This window comes from Dasypus novemcinctus, chromosome 1 (assembly GCF_030445035.2).
Source record: "Dasypus novemcinctus isolate mDasNov1 chromosome 1, mDasNov1.1.hap2, whole genome shotgun sequence".
NCBI lineage: Eukaryota > Metazoa > Chordata > Mammalia > Cingulata > Dasypodidae > Dasypus > Dasypus novemcinctus.
This window is the reverse complement of record NC_080673.1, coordinates 166,485,369-166,512,946: the sequence shown is the minus strand read 5'-3', so window position 1 is coordinate 166,512,946 and position 27,578 is coordinate 166,485,369. Positions and strand designations below refer to the sequence as shown.

The 27,578-nt window shown below is 33.8% G+C and overlaps 1 protein-coding gene across 8 annotated transcripts in view; it reads right to left on the bottom strand.

Moving 5' to 3' along the window:
* Window positions 1-27,578, bottom strand: part of PDS5A (PDS5 cohesin associated factor A) — a 159,037-nt gene that overhangs the window by 75,919 nt on the left and 55,540 nt on the right. For all 8 annotated transcript variants that reach the window (XM_058299533.2, XM_058299563.2, XM_058299545.2 and 5 more), the window contains 9 exons: window positions 22,997-23,123; window positions 21,085-21,165; window positions 19,095-19,235; window positions 12,528-12,643; window positions 8,786-8,880; window positions 7,778-7,923; window positions 5,663-5,814; window positions 4,333-4,446; window positions 2,543-2,624 (listed from right to left, as the gene is read on the bottom strand). In XM_058299533.2, coding sequence (XP_058155516.1) covers window positions 2,543-2,624; window positions 4,333-4,446; window positions 5,663-5,814; window positions 7,778-7,923; window positions 8,786-8,880; window positions 12,528-12,643; window positions 19,095-19,235; window positions 21,085-21,165; window positions 22,997-23,123 — 1,054 coding nt within the window. The remainder of the gene's footprint in view (window positions 1-2,542; window positions 2,625-4,332; window positions 4,447-5,662; window positions 5,815-7,777; window positions 7,924-8,785; window positions 8,881-12,527; window positions 12,644-19,094; window positions 19,236-21,084; window positions 21,166-22,996; window positions 23,124-27,578) is intronic.

Genomic DNA, 27,578 nt, shown 5'->3' with positions numbered 1-27,578 from the left:
TGTTTGGTAATAAATTTTGTTGTAATACAGTCATGGCCATTCATTTACATATTGCCTAATGCTATTTTTGCCATTCGTCAGTTTAACAGTTAGGTTGACCCCCCAAAGCCTAAAATATTTACTATCTGGTGTTTTACAAAAAAAGTTTGCTAATCTCTGTTCGATTGCCCATGGACCCATTAGGGGTCTTCTAATGGTCACCTGTTCTTTAAATATACACTTAGAAGTATATTTAAAGAATTATTCATATATTTTCCTTCTCCTTCTGGCAAATACTGGGCACAACTTTTTTAAATTAATTTTTTCTATTTTTAAAGAACCTTCAGATTACATAAATGTTACATAAAAAAATATAAGGGGGAAGCGGATTTGGTGTCTGCCTACCTACCACATGGAAGGTCCAGGTTCAAACCCAGGGCCTCCTGACCCATGTGATGAGCTGGCCCACGTGCAGTGCTGATGCGTGCAAGCAGTGCCATGCTGCACAGGGGTGTCCCCTGCATAGGGGAGCCCCACATGCAAGGAGTGCGCCCCATAAGGAGAGCCGCCCAGCACGAAAAAAGTGCATGCAGCCTGCCCAGGAATGGCGCCACACACACGGAGAGCTGACGCAGCAAAACAAGACACAGATTCTGGGTGCCGCTGACAAGAATACAAGTGGACACAGAAGCACACACTGAATGGACACAGAAAGCAGGCAACTGGGGCGGGGAAGGCGAGAGAAACAAATCTTTTTAAAAATCTAAAAAAAATAAAATAAAAATGTACTTTTAAAAAAAAGAAAAAAAATATAAGGGATTCCCATATGACCTCCCCTCCCGCCCCCTTTCCCACATTAACAACATCTTTCATTGGTGTTGTACATTTGTTACAATTAATGAACACATATTGAAGCACTGCTACTAACCATGGACTACAGTTTACACTATAGTTTACACTCTGTACCACAAAATTTTGTACGTTATGACAAAACACATAATGGCCTGTATCCTTCTCTGCAATGTCATGCAGAACAATGCCAATGTCCTGGAAATGGCCCCATATTATACCTATTTTTCCCTCTCCCATCCCTCAGAACCTCTGGTGGCCACTGCCTTTATATGAATGAAAGAGTTCTTCCATTGCTAGAATAATAATAAGCCTATAGTAGACTAATGAGTCTACTTTAGTCCATTGTTCATTGAACAATTTTGAGGATTTGGGGATGGTGATGCCTAGTCTGTTTTTTTTTTTTTTAAGATTTTAAAATTTATTTCTCTCCCCCCCTGCCCCAGGGTTTGAACCACGGACCTCCTTTGTGGTAGGCGGATGCCCTATCCATTGGGCCAAGTCTGCTTCCCCCTAGTCTGTCTCTAACTGAGAGAGGGCCTAGGTCCCATGAGGCAGAAGAATGGAACTCTCTCTTGCTTGCAGTTCCAGACACTCTCTGTTCCTTGGGATGGGCGTTGTCCATCATTATCTCCTTGTTAATTGTCCTGGGTGAGTCCAATGAACTGAAGAGTAGGTGTTGCAACTCTGAGATTGAGGGGTCAACTGGCACATGGACCGACCAAAGAGTTAAATAAATGTCTAGGACACATATTCATCAAGTATAGTGTTAACTATAGGTTCAAATAAAAGGGGCAGAAGAGTCTTATGTAGAGAACCTATAAATAAGTCTAATAAATCTGTTACACTAGGGGGCATACATTCCAAAGTAAGGCCCACTGACAAGGTACCAAATTCCTGAGCTGCCTGCCCTGCTTATAGTTTCTCTGATGTCTCTAGAGCCCCCAGGAGTCCTGCTATTTCAGGCACTGTTTACTGTGGCAGTCAATGAGATCTTGCTAAGACTTGCATAAGTATAACCTATGGGGAAACAGATGTGGCTCAACCAATTGGGAGGTCCAGAGTTCGATGCCCAGGGCCTCCTGGTGAAGGCAAGTTGGCCCATGTGGAGTGCTGCCCTGTGTGGGAATGCCACCCAGGACAGGAAAGCCACCCCGTGCAGGAGTGCTGGCGACGCAGAGAACTGGTGTGGTGAGATGACAAAATAAGAGACACAGAGGAGAGAAAAGAAGACGTAGCAGAACAGGGAGTTGAGGTGGTGCCAGAGAGTAATCATCTCTCTCCCACTCCGGAAGGTCCCAGGATCGGTTCCCAGAGCCACTTAATGAGAATACAAGCAGATACGAAGAACACAGAGAGCAGACAAGGGGGAGAATGGGGGTTGGGGAGGGTGGATAAATAAAATAAATCTTAAAAAAAAAAAGTATAACCTATGGAATGACCTCCCAACTCATTTTGAAATCTTACTATGACAATGACTCTATACTGAAGGACCAAGAATCATGGAGTAAAAACAAAAAATATTGACTTTAAGTATATTTAATCTTAAAGTTTAATTCAATTATTTGAAAACTGATAAACTTTATATAAACTCTAGTGTATAAAAACTTAATGAAACACCCAAGGCACTTTTCATTTACTTCAATACACAGAACTACAGAAAAATTAAAATTGATTATGGTAAACTATGAGTTTAAACAAATCATGAACCTACTGTAGGCTGCTTGTGCAAATCCAATAGTTCTCGTACATGACTCCTAAGCATGTTCTGACACTTCCACATTTCATTGAGAGCTCTATAAAGTCATGAATACGAAAATTAAAAATACATTATATAACAATACTGTTAATTATTCAACTTTACTATGTTTTGTGCTGCATGTGAACTTCACATATACCATTTTTTATCTTCCTAAAATTATAAGAACTAGAAATTTTATTTATTAGGATTTGAGATAGTTTAGCTTAACATGATATATTAGACATCTTACAGAAGATATCTGAAAAATTCAGAAGGATGAATAGGACTGTACCAGGTAAATAAAGGGATTAAAAGACATTTTAAACAGAGTACAAGAAAAGGTAAAATATTATTAAAGTGGCACAGGTAGGAATTGGAAAAAAAACTTACATCCTGGTAACACAGGGTATCAGTGGGGGAATGTAAGGAAGTCACAGTACTATAGGGGTATGCATAAAGGGCTGGAGATTATTTTAAAAAATTAATTTGCAAAAGATGATATAGATGCAAGATGTCAAATTTAAATTGAGAGTGTTTGTTCTAGACTCTTTTTTCTCCATAAAAGTAAAGCACCTCTGGGAGATGACCTTATCCTTAAGTGCTCTTTCCTGGTTATTTTAAAATATAATGGAAATCAAAACCTTAGATAGGGGTTTGCTACCAAGAATGAGCATTAGGAACCACCGAAAACTTTTTAAAAAATAAGGCTACTGTCTTATATGATGCACTGAAGATCCAACATTGCCTCTGTGAAATTTCTGCCAAAATGCACAATCTTCCAGTTAAGAAAACATGGTAGAAATCCAAATAGAGAAATATTCTACAAAATAATTGGCCTATGCAATACTCTTACCCCCCAAAATTAGTTATAAAAGACAAAGAAAGGGAGCGGATGTGACTCAAGCAGTTAATCACCTGCTTCCCATATGGGAGGCCCGGGTTCAGTTCCTGGTGCCTCCTAAAAAAAACAGTAACAATAAATAAAAAAAAACAAGCAAGCAAAACAAACAAAAAAAAAACAACTCAAGGGAGCAGATATGGCTCAGTGGCTGAGTGATGGCTTCCAATATACAAGGTCCTGGGTTCAATCCCTGCCCCCCAGTACCTCAAAAAAAAAAAAAAAAAAAAAAAAAAAAAAAAAAAAAAAAAGAGGCAAAGATTGAGGAATAGTCCCAGATTAAAGAACAATAAAGAAGAGAAAACTAAATGTAATGTGTAATCTTAACTGGAAAAAAAAATACATCCAAAGAGCATTATTTGGAACACTGAGGAAATTTGAATATGGCCTGGAGATTAGATTAAAATATTGTATTTATGTTAAATTTCCTGATTTTGATCATTGTACTGAGGCTATATAAGAAAATATCCTTATTCTTAAGGAATACATATTCTTTCACTCTCAAAAACATCCCAGTCTGGACAATCAATTATATGGTCATCCTACTTACAGGTGATTTGGATATATTCTCCTAATGACTAGTAACCGGTCAACAGGTAGACAAAAGATAGTTTTGCATGGATACTTTCTAGAATCCCTAAAACCATATTACTGAAACAGAGCTGCCTAATCTGCATTTAAGTATTAATGCTTTGACTGATATGAAATTAAAACAAACAGTTCTTCTCTACAAATATTTACCTGATGTCCTTGATTCAAGTAGAAGCAGCAACAACCCCATTAGGAGCAATTTCTTAGATATGATAAAGAAAGTTTATTAAATCTTTAGGAGATACTTGAAACAACAATGTAAAAAGTAACTTACTTTACAGCATTTGGATCCAAACTGGCATATAAATAATACAAACATTTCATTCTCTCTTCTGTTTCCAGGTTGTGGGGGACAAGATATTGAGCAAAGATTTTCTCTACCAATAGTCTATGAAAGGAAAAAACAAACACAATAACCCTATATTGAAAAAGCTATGGCTGTTTTATTTTTTAACTATCCAATGGAAATATAACTAGACAAATGGTGATAGTTATGTGGGCAAGTATAATGGAATTATGTGATTTAGTTCCCTTCCTTGGAAGACTTTCAGTACTGACTGAAGTTGCTTTTACATTTAGAGCTAAGTTTGCAATTTGGCTTTATTCTTTTGATTTGTCAGAATCAAACACCTGTTCCAGAAGGTTATATGTTATTCCTAAATACAGAATGCTAGTCTATTTGACCTATTCTTCTTCAGCAAAATAGAGCTATATCAAATTCTTTAACATTACATATGAAGCTATGATCCCAAGGATAGTTTGTTTTCAAGAAACACAATAACTTTCTCTGATTACAGTTCTGCTCCTTTCCCATGTTGTCATTTAGTAAAACCAGGGGTATCTCCCTTCATATCCTTTTCTGAAAATTTAGCATTTTCTATGGACACCTAATATCTTGTCTTTCCACAGCATAAGTTCCTTACCAATATTGGAATATCCTTCTAGCTAAGCTTTTGTGTGCCATTCAATATTATTGAAATAAGAAAATATAAGATTTCTCCATTAACCAATGCAATAAAAATCTAGTAGTACCAATTAGTGTAATTCAATAAAACATAGCAAAGCATTTTGCAAAAATCAACTATTATTAGTACGGTCTAACATACAACTATAAATAACTCTCAGAAACGAGAACACCACAGTAATTCCTCCAATAGAATTAAAGTGTTTCAATAAGGAGAATAACAACTACCACTTATTGAATAGTGCAGTATTGCTAAACACTGGGCTACAGGCGGCTTTACATTTGTTATTTAATCCACATGACAATCCTATAAGGACAGCATTACTATTCCTTCTTTCAAGATAAAACTGAGACTCAGAGAAGTTAAGTTTACTTGTTGAAGAGTACACAGCTAGGAAGTGGTAGACCTAACATTTGATCAAGGGATTGACTTTAAAGTCCATGACTTTTTCATTACATTATGCTATTTTATAATCTTGACTAGAGTCTTATTTAAACACAGTATTTACAAATAGGCAGAAAGCTAATTTCTAAACTTAGAAATTAATTATATTTAAAAATAAATAGGAATAAATTGTATACTTTAAAAAAATTAAATGCAGTTTTATATTCAATCATTCTACAACCATATTAGACTCACTTGTCATCAATGCTATTCTGATAATAAATATGCAATAGTTTGTCCTTTATCCAGCTGACTTTTTCTGCAGCTTCCTTTCCTGCTTCACCATGAAGACAGTATTTCTTATAAAGCTGAGCCAGACCCATCATAGCCTCTTTTCTTACTCGCCACTAGAAAGCATAAAGTTAGTCGAATGAGATTAGCTATAAAAACTTTAAAGAGAATTAATACAAGTGTATTTAAATTTTCTTATACTAATCTGAAATGATTGCCATGGCTTTATTAGATTGCACAATTAATCTTATGTGTGCATTTACAAACTGGTATATAAATTTTTTCCCAAGAGGGAGGCAAATTGCTCAACCAAAAATTTTAAATCTGTTTTTACGCAGAAGCCAGCACTTGAGAAGTTATCCAATGCAAACACTGCTAAACGATTTATCAAGTTTTTTTAATTTCTCTCACTCAAAGTCAAGCAATAGTAAATCTTACAGAATATTTCATTCATTTTTCTCTAAAAAATCTTTAGCCATATTTTTGAAGTGATTAAAAGGTAAAGACATAGTATATAATTCACCTCACAAAAGCACTATCATCTAGAATGTTTTAGTCCGTAGTTACATCCCTTTGATATTAATTCAGAATGAAAAACACAAAATTTAGTATCAAGAATCCAGAAATTACTAAATTTGAAAGGACCATACTTACCACCTTAAGTGACTTACTCTGTAGATAAAAAGGGCAAATGATTTACCCACCATAAATAGTTAGCGGAAGCCTTTTTTTTTTAAAAGGAGGCACAGGAGAGTGAATCTGGGACCTCATATATAGGAAGCAGGTGTTCAACTACTGAGCTATACCCACTCCCATAGTGAGGCCTCTTTTGGGAAGGTTTTAGTAGGGAAGCAAAGAAATGTGGTAGGAAGTGGGAGAGCAGAAAGGGAGAATATAAAAACCTAGAGTGAGAACTGTCATAAGATGCAACAAAAACTAATCAAAAAATATATTTGTTTCAATAACAAATCAGAGGACACTATATTTAGTCAGTCAATATTGCCTTAAAACTTTTTGGTATCATTCTCTTGTTTTTAGACCATTTAGTGGATGAAATGAAAGCACCTTTCCCATATAACACAGAGGCTTTTTGACATTTCTTATGTGAAACCAAAGAATATGAGCAGTGAAAGCTAAGATTAAGTTAGTTTCCATACTGGAAGAGGAGAAAGCAAATTTTAGAAAGGCAATGCCCATGGTCACATAACTTCTTAGATCAAAATCTAGGCCCTAAAATGGCCAGTAGGTGGCTACTATAACTACTTCATGCAGTTTTAGTTCAGAAGATTAATTTATTCAACTCTCTTGAAACTAGGAAACAAACATGGACAGAAATAGAAGTAAAATGTTTCTAAAAGGAGATAATTACCCAAACAGCAATATAGGGGAGAAAATGCCAACTAACCACTAGGTGGAGTGTCATTCCATTTAAATGAAAGCCATGGGGAAAAAAATCTTTTAAGTTATAATTACTAATATAGATGAATAAATTAAACAATGTTCATGCTGCATATCTGCCTTCTTGCCATATTTCATAACTAAGAATAATTGCTTTTCTATCCAGAAATCATAGCTAAAACTACATTGGTTTCTGGAGGAAAGATTTTCAACCATGACTCAAGTCAACATATAACCACCATTTCTGTGCTTAGCTTGGCATAACAATGTGAAAACATCAATTTCTTAGAAGTAAGATATTCTTTTAGTTCAGTGGATAAAAGACCCAGCCAAATTATATAAGATTTTGGAAGTGCTAACTATAAAAAATAAACAATAATTTATCTTATTCTTTAGAAATTCACCATAGAAATGAAAAGATAAATACAACAAAACTTATTTAATATAGCTGTTTTTTAATAAAGGTAGGCTAGAAGAAATGAATGCCTATGATGTGAAATGCTATGGAACTCAATATATTTATTCATAAAGATATTTTAAGAGAAAGGTATGTTCAAACATACAAATTACTTGTTTATTTGGTATTGACTTTCACACAAAAAAGCTTTAAACATAATAGAAAATAACCCCTATTTAGCTAACAACTTAAAAAATTATATAAGAATTTCCTCATATTTTTACCCGTTTGTCCAGTGTTCTTTCCCTCACAAAGCCAAGTAGCTGGTCATTAACTAAAGCAAGGTCTCTTTTGGCAGCTGTTATTATGGTAACAATGACATCATGACGAATAGCTTCTTCTGGATCATGTGATCTAACCTTCAAATATTCTGCAATAAGAAAAAAAAGTTAACCAAATGTTACATAATTTGTCATGAATCAGAATAACAGAAAATACTAATGCTTTTAGCTTTTGTCCATGCTGAATGTATCAGAATGTGACACTAATGAAATAATTTTATTTTTGAGGAAGCAGTATACTATGCTATCACAAAATAAACTATGACACCACTTATTTACTGCAGTCACATTTTAATAAAAAATGTATTTTATATTGATTATCCTGAAAAAATAAAATACAATGCAGTATCTAATTTAAATAGTTTAGAATGTCAATTATAAACAATTATTTAAAAGAAAAATAGTAAATATATTTAAAGGAAGTTAGCTGGTAGACACCTGTGCATTACACCAAGTAGAATCTAGAATAATAATGTCTGAAATAACTTACAGTACAAACTAAAGGAAAACAAAAAAAAATGCGATCTCCTTTGTGTTTTCTGGTAAACAACAGTATTTTGATAGAAACCATTAGCTAATACCAGATAGGTGGTTCAAATAGGGATTCAAGTGAAGAATCAGAAAAATTTATAGTCAAGAAGACAATCACATTCCCCTTATAAGATACGTCACTATATTTAATTATCATATAGAAATAATAACTTGGCCTAAAAACAATGGCATAAAGTATAGTCCACTTCCTCAAACTATAAGTTGCAAAAAATTCCAAAGGATCACAGAACATGAAGATTTCAAGTGAAATTTTATTATATAGACATGAAATCATTTACTTGTTCATACTGATGAAGACCTGAAAGTATGCCAGAGTTAAACTAAAATCAGGTTACAGGCTGCACCTAAAATATATTTGTGTGATTACTCTTAATATTTATAATAAATCACCTAGCTTACCTGTGAGATCCTTTGCTAAATCTGGGTGGTTCATTAAACAGTGACTGGCAAATTTCACACTTTCTAATCTCACAGGAACATGAATGTCATTAAATCTATACAGAAAAAGATCACTAAATATTAATTTTAAGTCAAAATAATTCTTTTTCAAATAAGGTATATCTAGCATATGTAAAAGCTCAAAAACATTTTTTTAAAGGTTGGAATTTTTGCTGTCAATCAGTTTGACATTTTAAAGAAATTTAGTCTTCTCGTCCATGATGAACATGGAATGTCCTTCCATTTATTTAAGTCTTTTTTTTTTTGGAGATATTGGTAATTAAACCCAGAACCTTGTACATGTGAAGCAGGTGCTCAACCACTGAGCTACACCTGCTCCCCACAAAAACATTTTCAAAAACATAACTTGTTTACATAAAAAAAAACAATATAAGCACCATTTCTAGGTATACACCCAAAAGAAATGAAAGCAGGGACTCAAGCAGATACTTCTACACTGATACTCATAGAGGCATTATTCATAATCACCAAAAAGTGGAAGCAACCCAAATTCCATCACCTCAAGAATGGATAAGATGTGGGAACAGTACTCCACATAATGGAGCATTATTTAGTATAAAAAGGAATCCTACAACATGGATGAACCTGGAAGACATCATGTTAACTGAAATTAATTAGACACAAAAGGACAAATATTATATGAAACCACTTATGTGAAATAAGCAAATTCATAGATAGAAAGCAGAATAGAGGGGAAGGAAAATGGGGAATTACATTAATGCAGAATCAATGGGTACAGAGTTTCTGTTTGGAGTGATAAAAAAGTTTTGGTGATGATAGCAAAACACTGTAAAATCTAGGTTAATGCCAATGAACTGTATATATATAAATGGTTAAAATGGAAAATGTTATACATGTACCTACAATTTAAAAAACAACACAGTATACTTTACTTAACCCAAACAACCCAATTTAAAGTAGCTCAAAATTACACTATAAATGAAAATTAAATATTCAAAATATACACAATGTGTTTCAAAAAATAAATTTATAGAAAAAAAAAAGAGGCTGGTAGAGAGAAGTAAAGTCATACATAAGAAGGGCCTGAAGACCAAACATTAGTACATAAAGTAAATGTGTCACACTGCTTTACAATACAAAGGTTTGAAATGCACAGAATCAGTTTGCATTAAAAAGCTTTTTTTTTTTTTAATTAAAGGAAGTACCAGGGATTGGAGATTGAATCCTGGATCTTGTATATAGGAAGCAGGTACTCAACTACTTAGCTACACCTGCATTCCTAAATTGCTCTTTTAAAGGCCTAGTAAGAATATAATACATATTGTAAGAATATAATAGATATGAAATTCCACATGTAAATTCAAAATAGTACATATAATAAAGCAACTTTCAAATTTTAAATTTATTGGGCAATGTTTTTAAACCTACATTAACTATAAATAATGCAATTTTATATGGCACGAAACACTTGCATTTTTGAAGTCATCTCATAAACTAAAGTTATTAAATAAATGCCTTAACATCTATGGGCTCCTACTGTTTTATCCAGAGTGGGCATTACCACCCCCAAATCCTCAAGATTGAGGAATTAACAAAAATAATACAGGAATGCAACTACAGACTAAAGTAGACTTTTGTCAATGTGGTGCAAACTGTAAACTATAATGTAAATTATAGACCATGGTTAGTCGCATGCTTCAATATGGATTCATCATTGTAACACATGTACCACACTAATGAAAGATGTTGTGAATGGGGGAAAGTATCGGAGGGGGAGGGTATATGGGAATCCTCCATATTTCTGCTGTAACATTTATGTAATCTAAGCTTCTTTAAAAATAAAATTTTAAAAATGAAAACAAAAAGAAAACTCAATGCTATAACTGAGAAAAATAATGTAGTACAACAGACTGATCATCCTTTGTTTTTATGAACCAGAGACACAAGTAACCAAGGTGAAAAACTGAGCCTTGCATTTTTTCTTAAATGTTTTGCTACAAATATTGAGTCATGGGGACAGGGAATTCCTTCTCTATATGTTGACAAGTGCAGTCCCTTCATTTCCTCTATAAGAAATTCTGACGGAATAACATTTAATCAAATATTTAGCATTTACTCCTTTTAAAACCTTGAAAATATACAATACTGTTCTGAACAAATAAATGTTAAGATGCCACTGTTTCAATGTCAGAGGTTTTTCAGATTTGTTCATCATATTTTAATATTTAGCCTAGGATTATTATAAAGACTTTTATGATGAATTTACTTTGAGACAATTTCTGAGATGATCTGATGCCAGTGAATGGCATGGTGAATCTCAAATGTTCTCCAGCATACTAATAGTGAAAATCTACATTTCAATCAATTAAAAAAATTATTTATTAAGCAGTTTTACTGAGATATATTCAATACCATATAATCTATCTGAAGTGTATAATCACAATTTTTGAAGTAAATAAAACATGTAAATAGGATAAACTTCACAGGTTGTTCAACCTTACCATTAAGTTGAAAAAAAAATCATTCTGAGTTCTTGAGAAGGGCATTATTTTCAATTTTATAATTAATTATATAAAAAAAAACCCACATCATCCAAATAGATAAGTTACATATCTTTAAAGGCACTAGTAGTAAATGAATAAGTTGCTAGACTGACAAATTTCATGTATTCTTAACTTTGGAATGGGTAGGTCTTCAGTCTCATTTACTTAAAATCTGAAGACAGTCAATTGAAAGAAAGCTAGAGAATAATCTAGAGACTGAATGACAACAGTGAATCTGGTGGTAGATGAGAACTGTTCTTAACAGTACATAAAAGAATGTTTTTCTATGAATTAGAACAAATGTATGCCATGATTACAAGAATATGGTGATACATGGGAAAAATATAATTAATATAACTTATGGACCATAGTTAACAGTATTGTAATATTCTTGCATTGATGTCAAAGAAGATACTATATCAATGCTAAAGGTCAATAATGGGGAGTATGGGATTTTTTCTTTTGGACTAAGGAAAATGTTCACAAATTTCCTCAGGGAATGACTGCACAACTGATGAAAGTAAGAGCAAGTGAGTGTACACTTTAGATGGATGGTACAAGGCATGAGACTGTATAACACAGTGAACTAAGTGGTGGACAATGGACTATGGTTAACAGTATAAATATGAGAGTGTTCTCGCATAAACGATAACAAATGTACAATACTAATACCTGGTGTTAATAATGGGAGGCGGGACAGTATATGGAAAAAACACACCAAAGGTAAGCTATGGAGCATAGTTAGAAGTAATATTTTGATGATGTTCTTTTATAATCTGTAACAAATGTTACACAATTCACGGTGTTGGGGGAGGGTGATACTGTGGCAATTCTGCATATTGTGCATGACTGTTTTACAAGCCCACAATTTCTCTAATAAAAAAAATGTATTTATAAATTTGAATACAAAGCAACCTCATTTATTTAATGACATCACCATACTTCCCCCAAAAAAGTTTAAAAATTTATTATGTGATACGTGGATAAACAGTAAGCTTTCTTCATGAAAAAAAAAAAAAAAAATCCTACAATTTATTCTCCAAGAAAGGCAGCAACACAGGTGCCAAAGACCAATAGATATCAATTAAAAGTTTTACTATCTGTGGTTTAAATCAAGAGGACCCTAACAACTGGCTGCCAAAATATGTCAGAATCCAAAGATTTTTAGGTTCTCTTACCGTCCAAGGAAGCACTGCCAAAGAGGACGATTTTGTGTTGCTAAATCAGAATCTTTAGAACCAAACAATTTAGCTAGAAGACGAACAACAGCTAAACGCTCTTCTCCATCATTGCTCTAGGAAGAGAAAAGAGAAAATAAATGAAGTCTGAACTTCATTTATGAGATTATAGAAAATGATAATATGAAACATTCCCAAGAAGCTACAATTTCATATTTCTGTTTACAATGGTGAGAAAATTTGAAATATTAAATGCTCTTTTATTACACAAAAATTAATTTGATTCCACGTTAAGATCATCTGGTTCTTTGCTCTTATTTCACACCTAACCAGCCTCTAATTTTCCCCTCCTATTTACAATCTAAACACTGGTCATAGACATTGCAGAAATAAGAAGATAACCATCCCCCTCTCAATCTGAAGCAAAGCAGCCATCACCATCCTAAAATCCTTGAGATTGAGGAATGAACAAACACAAGCTTATTGCAACCATGGACCAAAGTATACTTATTATTATTGTAGTAATGGAAGAACTTGTAACATTGACATAAAGATAGTGGTGTATGGCAATACTTCAAAATATATTTATCAATTACAATGAATGAATGATACTAAAGAAGTTGTTAATGTGGGAAAAGTGGGAGGTGTGGGGAGTGGGGCATATGGGAATCCCCTATTTTTTAATGTAACATTTTATGTAATCTATGTATCTTTTAAAAATAAATAAAAAATATATTTAAAATAAATAAAATAAAGGTAGTAGTGACCAGAGGTCGAGCGTGAGCGGTGGGAGGGGCAAACAGGTGGAATATAGGGCATCTGTAGGGTATTTGAATAGTTCTGCATGATAATGCAATGATGGATAAAAGCACATCGTATATACATTGTGTCTGAACTATAAAATTGTACAGTGCAAAGTATAAACCATTGTATAACACTTAAGACCATGGTTAGTAACTATGCTTCAATATCTGTTCATCAACTGTAACAAATGAACCACACTAATGTAAGATGTTATTAATAGGGGAAAATGTAAGAGGGGGAGGAGTGAGGTATATGGGACTCCCCTATATATATATATATTTTTTTTTTAAGATTAATTTATTTCTCCCCACCCCTCATTATTTGCACTTGTTGTATCTGTTCGTCTTCCTTGTTTCTTTTGGAGGCACCTGGAAACAAACCTGGGACCTCTGATGTGTGAGGAAGGAACCTAACTGCTTGAGCCACCTCCGTTCCCTGCTTTTGCTGTATCTCATTATGTTTGCTTTCTTGTGTCTTTTTTTTAACCCCCGCCCCTTGAAGCTTTTTTGTGTGCTGTCTGCCCTCTGTGTCCATTTGCTGTGAGTTCTTCTGTGTCTGTATTTATTTTATTTATTTATTTCCCCTCCCTCCCTTGTGGCTTTCTTGCTGTCTGCTCTCTGGGTCCATTGCTGCGCTCTCCTGCATTTTTTTTTTTTGGCTTGTCTCCCTTTTTTGTTGTGTCACCTTGCTGAGTTGGCTCTCTTGGGTGTTTGCGGGCGGGGAGGCACTCTGTGGCACTTGCAGGCTGGGCAGCACTCCACAGCACTTGCAGGCAGGGCAGATCTCTGCAGCATGCAGGAGAGCGTGCCTTCACAAGGAGACCCCGAGATGTGATCCTAGGGCCTCTCATATGGTAGGTGGGAGCCCAACTGATTGAGCCACAGCTGCTTCCCTTCTTGTGTCTTTTTGCATCAAAATGCTGTGTCAGCTTGCCACGCCTACGTGTTGTACCAGCTTGCTGTCTTCTTAAGGAGGCACCGGGAACGTCTCCTCCCTGGTTTGTTGCGTCTCTCATTAGGGTTATCTTCTTGCGTCTCTTGTTGCATCAGATTGCCATGCCTGCCCATCATGCCAGCTTGCTGTTCTCTTAATGAGGTACCAGGAACTGAACCGGGGACCCACACACACACACAGTGTGTTAGGCAGGAGCTCAATTGCTTTAGCTATATCTGCTTCCCTCCCCTATATTTTCTTTTTTTTTTTAATCTCCCCCCTCCCCGCCCCAGTTGTCTGCTCTCAGTGTCCATTCGCTGTGTGTTCTGTTTCTTTTCGTTGTGTCATCTTGTGTCAGCTCTTCGAGTGTGCAGCACCATTCTTGGGCAGGCTGCACTTCCTTTCGCGCTGGGTGGCTCTCCTTACGGGGCGCACTCCTTGTGCGTGGGGCACCCCTACGCAGGGGACACCCCTACGTGGCAGGGCACTCCTTGCATGCATCAGCACTGCACATGGGCCAGCTCCACACGGGTCAAGGAGGCCTGGGGTTTGAACCGCAGACCTCCCATGTGGTAGGCAGATGCCCTATCCATTGGGCCAAGTCCGCTTCCCCCCCTATATTTTCGATGGAACTTTTTTGTAATGGCAAACTTCTTTAAAAATAAAGTTTAAAAAAAAAAACAACAAAAACTTTTCTAAGAATCCTAGTAAAAATCCTGTGAAGGACAAAACTGCAAATAATTCCTACCCTAGTAACTTTTCTTTATAAGAAATATATTCTGCAGGAGAGTGGATGTGGCTCAAGTGGTTGACCGCCTGCTTCTCATGTACGAGGTCCCAGGTTCGATCCCCAGTACCTCCTAAAAACAAAACATACAAACAAATGAAAGAAGAACAACTCTTATTGGGGAGCAGGTATAGCTCAGTGGTTCCCATGTACGAAGTCCTGGGTTCAATCCCCAGCACCTCATAAAAGAAAAAGAAATCTGTTCTGCAATTTAAGCTCTGGCATAAACAGTAACACAAATGCAAAAGAAATGAAAACATTACGATTTCAAGATGTGACGTTTTATTCAGGGTCCCCTACTGACTGCAGAACATTGAAGATTCAAGAAAACTCATTTCAATAGCAGAGCAAGATTTATAAAAGGAAATAAAAGGTTGGGTGAATTGAACCTTACAAAAACGCAAATCTTAAATTTAAGGCAATGTTTTAGTTAAGGGTCTCTTATTTTTCTTACCCTGCTAAAAAAAACCATATTGTTTATTCATCTTTTAAAAAATCACATATTTACTAGGAATATAAATATAATACCTAAAAGGAACTGCCAATTTTAAAAATTTAAGTAAAATGCCTAAAGCAATACCAGAAATCCAATGAACAAATAATTATGTATGGGAAAAGACTGAAGTTTTAGAAAGAAAAAGACAATGGGGATATATCTTTCCCTTATGAATGATTTAACTATTGGGAATAGGTGTTTTCTAGGTAAAGATGGGTGCGTGTTTACCAAAAAGATGTAAAAATGAAAACTGCATAAAATTTTAAGACTTTAATTATGAATGACAAAGAATTTTCTCTGACAAAGTTTTTCTCAAATGAAACAAAGTAAAGTAGCACACAGTTTTAATGTCTAATTTACCAACCAACATTATTTCTTTTTTGAAGAAAAATCATGTCAAACCCTAGAATAAGTGGAGGTTTTGTTCTACTTCCAGTTACTATTTTAAGAGATCAGTGATTATTTCAATAATCTCACACTGATATACTAAAATGCTAAAATAAAAAGCTGGTGAGAATTTGTCCCCTCCCTTTTTAAAATTTAAAATATATTTTTAAAGTTGGTATGATTGTAGTGATGGTAGTAGTGTTCTTCTTATGCAACAATCATTTGGTGTCTCGATGTGCTGCTGTAGTACTAATTCACCCCAAAGTAAACATCATTTCACTAGAAACACAATACACTGCCTGGATTACAAATACAAATATATATTTTAATTATTAAAAGAACTGGTAAAACTTGGAGATTCCATATTAACAATTTAGCAGTGACATTCTAAAAACAATTCAAATCCAAATTAATTTTTGTTTCTCTCCAACTCTAGCCACGAAAAGGAAATAACTCTATTACAGTTTCTAATTACACAGTAATCGAGTTGGAACAATTTTCTGTGAAACTTAACTTTCACTCCAACCAATATAAGACAAATATGACTGCTTTATCTTTTTAAATTTGGGGAGTAAGTGTAAATTGCTCTCTCTCTCCATCTCTGTCACTGAAAAAGAAAAATAGAAAATCTTAAATGTAAAATGTAGCACATTTCCTGATAACTAGAGTCAAGGCCGCTAACTAGGACAACTCCTGGGATCCCCTTACACATATAAACACCCTACAGAATTGTGTAGTGGTAGTGTATACAACATTATGTAATGGCCCAATATAGAGCAGAAACAAAGAAATTGTTTTGAAGCATTTTCTCAATATTGTTTTCAAAAGACTATAACTAAGGACTCTGAACTGCAAAAAGCTGTGGGCATATCATTCAGAGATATAACAGTAGAAAATTACCACACTCATGAAAGCTTCCTAGGCTATCTGTTAGATACAACTCAGTAATGAGAAAACTAATTACCTATACAGGTTAAAGTTGAGCAGGTTATGGAATCTCTATATTGTAAGGCAATAAACAAAACATTCCAGAATTACTATTATTTAGGCACGCTATCAGTTCACCATGGGGTTTTTAAGAAAAAAGGCAAATTTATCAAAGAACATAGAAAACTAAAAACCAGTGGCTTTGTGGTACATACATTGTAGTAAAAGAAACTACATAGTCAGCTAAGCATTTACTAATTTAAGTGCTAATTTTTTAAACAAGAAATTTAGAAAACTGTGAAAAAAATTTTTGCTCATTTGCCTTTAAAAGAGCTGTGAAATCAAATTACAACAATAAAGAGTAGTAAGTGTAAGATAAGGCAATCATGGGTGCTGAAGTTTACTGAAAAGTTCACATCCAATTTAAGAAGCAGCAACTACTCATATCAGCCATTTTGTCGCCATGTAGAAATAATGGCCCAAAGTTGCCAGATCTTCCAATTTTTTTTTTTTAAGCAGATATCTGAATTTTTAAACAAAACCTGCTGGTTTTTAAATCTATCTATTCATTTATTTAATGTTAACAACTAAAGAGAGAAAAATCTTTATAAAAGTCAAATAAAACCTATTTAGGGGCTAGATGAAGCTTGCTAGGAACTTCTGCTTTAGATACATGAGCCTATAGGAGAAAAATGAGGTATTAACAGCAACCACAGCTTAGCTTTCTTTAGTTTACAGTAAGCCCACAAAAAAGAAATCTAAAAAGAAAAATAAAATATGGTAGGTTGGCGGGAAAATATACAAAATATAAGACATGGACTATAGTTAGTAGTAATGTTTTGACGATGCTCTTGCATAGTTTGTAGTAAATGTTTCACATTAGTGAAAGTGTTGGTGGTGGGGTGATATATGGGATCACTGTATGATGTTATGCATCTTTATTTTGTAAGTTCACAACTTTTACTATACACTCATTGTTTAAGTATTTGATGGTGGAGTGATGTATAGGACTCCTGCATGACATTACATGCTTCCTTTCAAGTCACAACTCTCACTGTACACTTATTGTTTATACAGGTTCATGTATGGATTATATATTTCAATAAAAAAAAAAAGAAAAAAATAAAGAAATCTAAAAGTCTAGTCCCCATATTCCTTACCATTCATCTTATCCTAACCTATAATGGCAGTCCTGATTAAAGATTAAAAGGCTTGATTTTAGATGTTCAGATTCTATGAATACATTGGGGGGAAAATATTTTAATGCCTTACAACCTAGGAATAATTTGGTATGGAAACATCTTTAATCCATTGCTAAAATACATTCTTAAAAATAAAAAACAAACAAAACCCAAAAACCAAATTTGCTCTCTATATAACATTTTTCCCACAATGAGTTTCTTAGAAACTTGGTAAAATGCCATTTATACCATGAACAAATGTTTGTAATAAAGACAACAGACAATTCTTAATTATCTATACCTGTTTTTGGAGAATGAAAATCTGAATTCTAATACCAAATCTGCTTTGTGTGACTGAGCAAAATACTTCATCTTAAGATTATTTATCTCAAAAATCAAAACTCCAATGCTAGTCCTCATTATACCATAGTTCAATCTAAGGATCCAATAAGACTGGATATAAAAAGACTTTCAAAGAGTAGAGTATTAGGCAAATGTTAAGGTATTATCTCCTATACTTTAACTGGGATAGTGGACAGTGTCAGGCTTAAAATTTTGTTTGAGGATCTATAAATTCCTTAACTATATAAGCATATATAAATTTTACTGTATAGTAATTTTACTATACAGTAAAATTTCTTTTATGTACACTATGTAAGGGTCTTACAGTTTTAATCAAGATCATTTGAGTGGTGAGTTTAGATTATTTTGATGTTCTAACAAAGAGCTACCAAATAATAAATACCATTTGATATTAACATATATTACAACTTTTTAGGATAATACCCTTTTTATCTTATCTGTTATTTGTGTCACTGCGTTTCTCAGTAGATATTTAACAACTGGGACAGTTAATATAATTTTGCAATGTAAATTCCCCTATCCCCCAGGTAAGAGATACTGATTTAATTCAAATGATTAAAAATTATATACCTTAACAAAAAATAAGCTAAATTAAACTCACATTTCATTCTTTTATACTCAGAGAAAAACTATGTGATACATTTTCACCTTAAAGTTTAAAGGGCTTAAAAAATTGTAGTTAATCTTACCTTCAGTTTGAATTCAAGCTGTGGCATGACAGATAATAATAAATGAGGATCTATAGCAAAAAGTTCCTGAATCAGATCAAATACATGTTCTGACAAATCACTTACTGATGACCTTCCCAGCACCAGAACTTGATTGAAAAACTGCAAAAAAACCCACAAAAATAAATATCCATTTCACTAAAAAACTTGGATAGCTATCCTATAAATATTTCAAAAATTAAGTACTAAATAATCAGGCACTACATATACAAATGATGACGACATATGTAATTCAAATACTAATATATATAAAATGGGATAGTTACCTAAATAGCAGAAAAAAATAAAACTCAAAATAATTTAGGAAAATTAATATCATGATTATTACAGGGAGGAAAATTTTAAAAGTGGATTGGTAGTTAGCTTTGTTTCGACTTAGGACGATATTTGTAGAAAACTTAACTTTCATTAAAAGAAACAATTTAGATATCTTACGTAGTTCATTACAGACAGATGTCCTTGTAGCCCAAAAAATTTAAGTCCCCATCTTTTATTTTTTTATTTTTTCCAAATTCTACTCAATTTATTCATTTTTTGAAAAAATATTACATTAAAAAAATATATGAGGCCCCCATTCGCCCCCACCCCACCACTCCCCCCAAGTCCCCATCTTTTAAATTTTTATTTAAGTCTCATTTTTTCATGAATTTAGTGACAGAGTAACAGTAAGTGGGAGGAGGGATGAGTTTGCTAAAAAAAAAAAAAAGAAAAGGAAAGTCATATATTTTAATATATTAAAAGATAATTGATTTTTAAAAAATGCCAGGGTGAAATAAGAATATATAGTTATCAAGAGCACAAATTAAAGGCACATAGACACAAAATATTAAATTGAAAATACTAAAGTGGCAATTGTATAAAACTGGTAAAAGTATAAGTTTCTTGCAGTATTATAAAATGCATTTCTTTTGATTTCTTTTGAAAAGCAACATACTTTAAAGGTCAGAAAATATTCATAGCTACAATGTAAACCTTGCAAAGGATAAATATATTTACGTATTAAATATACATATATTTATATTATATAAATATAATGTGGATCTATTTTTAAACAATGAAGTACAGAGTGAGTCTGTATATAAAACACTCTCATTTGCTTTTTACAAAATTACACATACGTGTGGATATGCAAAGAACATTTCTGGAAGTATATATGAAAACCTATGGGTGTTTCTGGGACTTGAGGTATCTGGGATTTAAGACAGACATTTTTCACTGGATATTACTTTGTACTCTGAAAAAATATGTTTTGTCATGTATAAGTATTACTTTTGTACTAGAAATAATACTAATAATTCATACCATTTAAATTAATAAGGGGAGCAGGTATAGTTCAGTGGCTGAGTGCCTGCTTCCCATGTACTGCCTTAAAAATAATAAAATAAATAAAATAAAATAAAATAAATTAATAAATTCAGGTTTGGGTTTTCATTTGTGGAAAATAACAAAAAATAAAAGTTATATTCACAAAGATGATTACTGAAATAAATCTAAATGCAAGAAAACAGAAATGGTTAGACAAATTATGGGTATATAGCAATTCAAAGGAGTATTTATAGCTATTCATATTATAAATGTGGAAATAATGTCAAAATTTAGAATTATAAAATAAATGAAAGAATACAAATTTCACAGAGAGTATGTGGGAAAAAAAAGATATGAGACTCAGCAAATACACACAAATGAAATATAAAGCAGAAGAAGGGGTGGCGATTGTCAACAACTTTTCAAAACATAACACCCTCCGTTTTGTGCCATTTTAGAAAAATGCCAAAACCATGCTGTACTTTCCTGACTCTGGTCACATTTGGAAATACCAGTCTTTTATATTTGCTCCAAATATAAGAAATTAGGTGTATAGACTAAACATACATATACATATATATATATATATATATAGCTTTATTAATATTTACACGATTATGGAATAAATGCAGACAGAAATACATACATTGGCAATGCATGCCTCGATAGTCTGGACTGTCCGTTTCAGTAGAACTTTTGCCAGGTCAAAGGACTGTTTGTTTAAGTTCTGAAAACCAGAATAAAAACATGCAAATTGGCAAAGAAATCAGTGAATTTATGACATAGCACTATTAGAACACAGTAGTCTTTCAATCTACTAAATATGAAGCAAAAATTAACTATGTCCCAATTCAAGATTTTACCCAATGTCCACAGGCTGACAGGTTTTAAACAAAAAGCTTCAAATTGAAGATGACAATATATTAAAAACAAAAATTCACTAGATAGCCCAAAGCCTAAATGTAACCCAGTATCTTTTACTAGACTGAAAATGGACCTAAGCCTTCTTATTTTATGTTAACCAATTTGAACTGACAACTACACACACACATCTCTAATCCATCATGCTCAGTACTTCATAGTCTATTGATGCGTGTTCTCAGTGAGTGTGTACCTGGGAAGTGCTTGAAGTAAAAAGGGTTCTTGGTCAATTATAATTTTGAAATGCTGAACACTATTTTTCCCTTTGAGATTCCCAAAGTACTGTAACAAATTAAAGGGTCTGACAAGGACTGCAGAAAAGATACCTCATCAGTTTTAAAAAATGTAATGTAAAAGAAATTATTTTGAAAATTACTCATTAACAACGCTACACTTTGAAGTACAGGACTAAATCGAGATGTATTCACCATCATCTTGCATCTCTCCCCAAAAAGAGGCTAAAAAATTGTATGCTCTAAGTTAGTGGTTTGTAAACTTTTTCTATAAAAGGCCTGATGGTAAATATTTTAGGCTTTGTGGACTATATGGTCTCTTGCTGCTCAACTCAGCTCTGCTGTTGTAATGTGAAAGCAGCCACAGAAAGAACAAAAACAACTGAGACTGGCTGTATTCCAATAAAACTTTAAATATCCAGTGGGCTGAGATAGGCAGAAAGCCAGTTTCCTGAACCCCGCAATGCTATTAGAAAAAGGTAAGATTAATTGAAAATCAAGGCAACCTTTCTATTTCCAAAAGGAGTATATTTCCCACTCATAAAAATACCCCCCAGCTAGAACGTAAATACCAAACATGCAGTTTCATTTCTCTCAGAGTTCTCTCTTCATCTGCCTGAGATATACTTTCCTTTGTCAAATTGTGAAAATTATTACCAATTAGTTTCTATTGAATTAATCAAATATAAATAATATTTAGAGAGTCAAGAGAAGAATTTAGAATTAATCACATATTACTAAGTTTAATTAGTCACATTGTTCACCTAATATCTGGTGACAGGTCATTGAACAAGGGCAAATATGGAAAATGGGGTAGGCTTGTGTAGAGCCCAGGGGTGGAATTTGTGGGAAGATTAGTCCTTCAGTTTCTCAGAAGGAGCTGGGGGAAAAGAGGGAGAAACAAAAAGGAAATTGGGAGGAATGACAAAGCCCTGAATCACCCTTTCCTCTTAACCATATTGCTTCTGCCCAAATCTTTTCCTGAAAGTGACTAAGAGATACAATATGGGTTCTGACAAGAAATCTGAACCCCAATGGTCTGCATCAACGTACTAGGAGGGAATATACATTATTTTCCAAACAAAAATAACGACAACAACAAAATTACCCCCAGTCCTTACAATTCCCAGATTAGACAGGATTGGTGAATATGAAACATTTACAGTTTCCCACAAAACAGGAAGTACTTAACTAAATGAAAAATTTGTCTCAATATAATATGGTAACGTATCTTCTAAAAAGAATAACAGCTATAAAACTAATTTGTGCTCTTATATTTTATTGGGAGCTGGAGAAGGATAGTGGGAACAATTACATGGGATGGCAAATGATTAAAAAACAACTATTCATATGTGTAGTGGTACCATTAGATATTAATTTTTAATATTTTTATTTTCTACAGACCTTATGTGCAGGAATGAGGTTAATAAGAATGGAGTCCAGTAACTCTTGAGTAACTCCATCACCTTCCATGATGATAGAACTCATCAAGTCCAGCATGTGCATTTGTACTTTCTTATTGTGGCTATTGCTAAAAAGAAAAAGGAAAAAAAAAAGGAAAAAAAATTCTAAGAGTTACAAAAGGAAAATTAAACTTTCCACTTTAAAACAGTAACCTCCGATACAAGGGAAAGATTTTCACTTGAAGAAACCATGCCAAAGTGGCAAAGAAGTTTTGGCTGCTCTGTTTACTTTCTTCCTCCGCTGACTATTACAGCAGCAGCAATTTATCGCTGGAAAGTATTTTACCAAAACAAAGACCTTTAAAATGAATTACGTCTCTATACAATTAGGATTCCAAGCATGTGTTTAAATTCAGCCAAACAAAAATGTTTGTCAAAAATAAAGAAATAAAAGAACACTTGTGCTAAAGTCCCCGATTTTAAAAGGTGCCAAGATTTATTTATTAAAGTCAGGAAATGAAAAATGTATAAAATGATGAAGATGGACAGTTTTTTAACCTATTTACCTTTTAAGATCTTAATGAATTCTCCAAATAAGATAAAACCATAGTTAAATACACAAAAAAGCCTATGGCAACGCCAAAAATAATTTTCACTTTATCTAAAGCTCTTCGTCTTGTAATTCAAAAGTTTAATATAAAATGTTTTAGGACTTATGGCTAGACGGTTCTGAAAATGTCACCTTGGTATCTCAAACAAGCAAATGAAAAGCATCAAGGTATAAAAGATAAAAGCCATGAATAAGTTTCACAGTCTGCTTCCTTAGCCAGTGAAGAGTCAAATATAGGCCTCCTGAATGAATATACCTACTGCTGAAGCAAGCTTGTTTAAAAAGACTAGCAAAAAACTGTTAGAACTGGTAGACTATCTACACTTCTCTCTGAGTACATTTTTAACTAAGGACTCGACCAACCCATTTTCATATTTATTAGAACATATATGCAGAGACAAACAAGGAAAAATACATCATTTAGTAATATCACTAAAGATACACATGGGAGTTTAAGACTAAACTTTAATATAATTTGTATATCTCTTACCTATAATTTTGTAAAAAATTAACTTGAAATAATGAATAATGAATAATACACTTGTGGGCACTTAGTGATAAAACACAAAGAAAAAAGTTAAAAGTGGATTGAAAAATCCAATTCATAGATAGTTTCCTACAACTTTCAGTAGCCATCCCTCTTGCAAGCCTGCCACCACATATCTTGTTACTTTACTAAAGACCAAGAATGTGCAGTAGTAGTGAGTGGTATGTGGGAGAGTATAGGAAAGAACAACAGAGATTACCCTGATGCAAAAAAGAAACTGACTAAAGTACTTGGCTCTCAGATCCATATACACTTTGGGGGGTAGATACAGAGTGGAGAGAAGAGAGACAAAAAATATTTCCACAGATTTCACCATCTAAATCAATAAGCTCTTCAAGACTGCTACTTCTAGCCAGGATGGAATAAAAGAAACAGGATTCATCTTCCTAACAAAAACAACTTAAAAAACACACAAAATATATAAAACAACAGTCTTTGGACATTGGATATCACACAGATGTTGCTGAGAGAAGAAAAACAAATGAGGTAAACCCCATAATTTTTTCCAGCTTACTGCCAGGTTAAAGTTTCCAGGCAACAGTGCCAGGAGGGGAACGCTGGCAGAGCCTAGAAGTTTCCCTAAGTTCCAAGAGGTTACTGAAGGCAGGGCAGAACACTTAAGAGGACAGTGCTACTGAGAGAGCAAGCATTAGAAATCCCTGTGAGTTCTCAACTGTGTCATGATCAACACACATGTGTGAGAAAATTACTCACGCATGGAGAAAGGACCACCTAAAAGAAGTAGGAGGAATTCTTGGAGCTCATACAGATCTGAGAAGAATACATGTTCCCACAAGACAGAGAGGAAAACCTTATAATTCACAGGACACTTGGTAGATCAATCAGATTTTACCCCCAGTTTTGGGGTGAAATCAGCTGTAGTGTAAAGACTACTGTGGTATGCCTTTAAAATGCTTAAATGCAAGCCTCAAAAAAATGAAAGAAACTTAACTGTTTCCCAGAACAAAACTCTAGAATATAGACAGAAATTTAAAAATACCCAGCATGCAAGGTAAAATTTACAATGTCTAGCATCCAAGCAGAAATTACCAGACATGCAAAGAAGAAAATATGTTTAGAATGAGGGAAAAAATCAACTGAAATAGACTCAGAAAAGACAGAATTAGTTAACAAAGACATTAAAATAGCTAGTATAACTATCTATATTCTATATGTTCAAGAAAAGACCATACATCTTGTGAAAACATGGATGATAAAACAGTGAGCTGTGGACGATTTCAAATGTAAGTGTAATGGGAAACTGAAGGGGAAGAGCAGAACAGAAAAAATTTCTTGATTTCTTATCTGAAGAAATAATGGCTGAAAATTCACCAAATTTAATAAAAACTATAAACCTACAGATGCAAGAAACACACACGGAGAGCTGACGCAGCAAGATGACACAACAAAACAAGACACAGATTCCAGGTGCTGCTGACAAGAATACAAGTGGACACAGAAGAACACACAGCATATGGACACAGAGAGCAGACAACTGGGGGGAGGGGGGTCACGGGGACAGGGAAGGGGAGAGAAATAAATAAATAATAAATCTTTAAAAAAAGTAGGAAAAAAGCTTCATCAGGGTAAAATATAATCAAATTACTTAAAACTAGTGTTAAAATCTAGAAAGAGCTACAGGGGGAAAAAAAGATGAATTGTGTACAAAGGAACAAACATTGAAAATGATAAAACTGCTTCAGAAACAATGTGGGCCAGAAAAGAATGGTGCAATACCTTTAAGAGTAAAAAACAGAAACAAAAACAAAACCTGTAAACCTTCAACTCTTTAACTAGGAAAATAAGTTCAAAAATGAAGGAGAAATGTAGACTTTTTCAGACATACAAAAGTTGAAAGATTTCCATCACCAGCCAACCTGAACTATAGGAAATGTTAAAGTCCTTTGGGCTGAAGAAAAATAACATCAGATGGAAATTTTGTATCTACACAAAGCAATGAAAACCAGAAATGGTAAATATGTAGGTAAATATAAATCAATAAACTCCTCTCTAAAGGCAAGTCTTTTGTTTACTAATACTTCACTATGAATTATTTTAATCAGATAATTAAATCAACAATAAACTCAGATCTTCAGGATTCAGGGAATGAAAATTTTAATAGGATCAAAGGAAAGTATACATGGGGGTAAGTGATTTTGAAAAGCGGTATAATTACAGCATGGGAAGATGGATTTATGTGGATGGTTAAGGTCACAATAGTGGCTGAATGACTACAATATCAAGAGTTTGGTTTTGCATTTTGTTAGTAATCATATTTTTAAAAGAAAAAATTACAAAGCTGTGGTAAAATGCAGAAAATGACCACAAATTCTTCACATCCTTGTATGCACACCCCCTTAAAATGTGACTCTGCTGTTCCTTCCATCAAAACATGCAATCTACCTAACCAATCCTTGAATCTGGGCTTGCCCCTTAGTCTTGCTTTGGCCAATAAAACGTAAGTAAACATGAAGCAAGCAGAGGATTGAAAAGTACTCATGTGCTGTGGCTTGCCCGTTTTTTTGCTACTTTTGGAACCATGCCAACAGGTGAAAAGCTTGGGCTACCACACTGGATGATCTGAGACATGTGACCCAGTGACACCATCACCCCAGCCAATTGCCAGATGTCCTGCCAAATGACAACAAGCATAACTGAGTTCAGCCCAGACAACATGAACTGCCAAACAGAATCTTGAGCTAAACAAAATGGTAGTTATTATAAGCCAGCAAGTTTTGTTGTGCAGCAAAAGCTAACTAACATAAAAAGTAAAGTTTATATATTCTATCATTTTATTTAAGAGTCTAGTGTCAATTGTAACAAGAACTTTTTCTCATGCAGCCTCCATTTAAAGATCAAGTTGGTCTTGTTCTCTCCTGTTTATTCCAGTTTTACTTCTAATTCTACCAATCTGTCTAAGGATAAAGGCAGACATAATATAATATCCCTGTAAGAATCTCTAGAAATGTGTTCAATAAGAAAAGCCATTAGCCACAAGAGGCCGTAGTACTTGAAATATGAACAGAGCCACATAATAATACTTTTAATTATGGTAGGTAAAATAAAATATTTTACTAAAATTTACATGTTTCTTTTTACCTTTAATGTGGCTACTAGAAATTTTAAATGTATGCTGACATACATTATATATCCCATGCACTGCTCTAGAACATAACTCTGAACAATGCTTGGTTTACTGTACCAAAAAAATTGGACTGAAAGCCAGAATTTGGGCTCTTCTATCCAGAAATTTGTCCTTGGGCAAACCATCCTATCCTTTCTGTGCATGAGTTTCTCTATTACTATAAGGAAAGAGTAGGTTTAGGCAATGTTTAAGAATTTTTCTAGCTCTAAAGTGAAAACATAGCAAAGTCAGTATACTTGAACACTGTGCAATTATGCCCCTCAGCATTAAGGGTAGATATA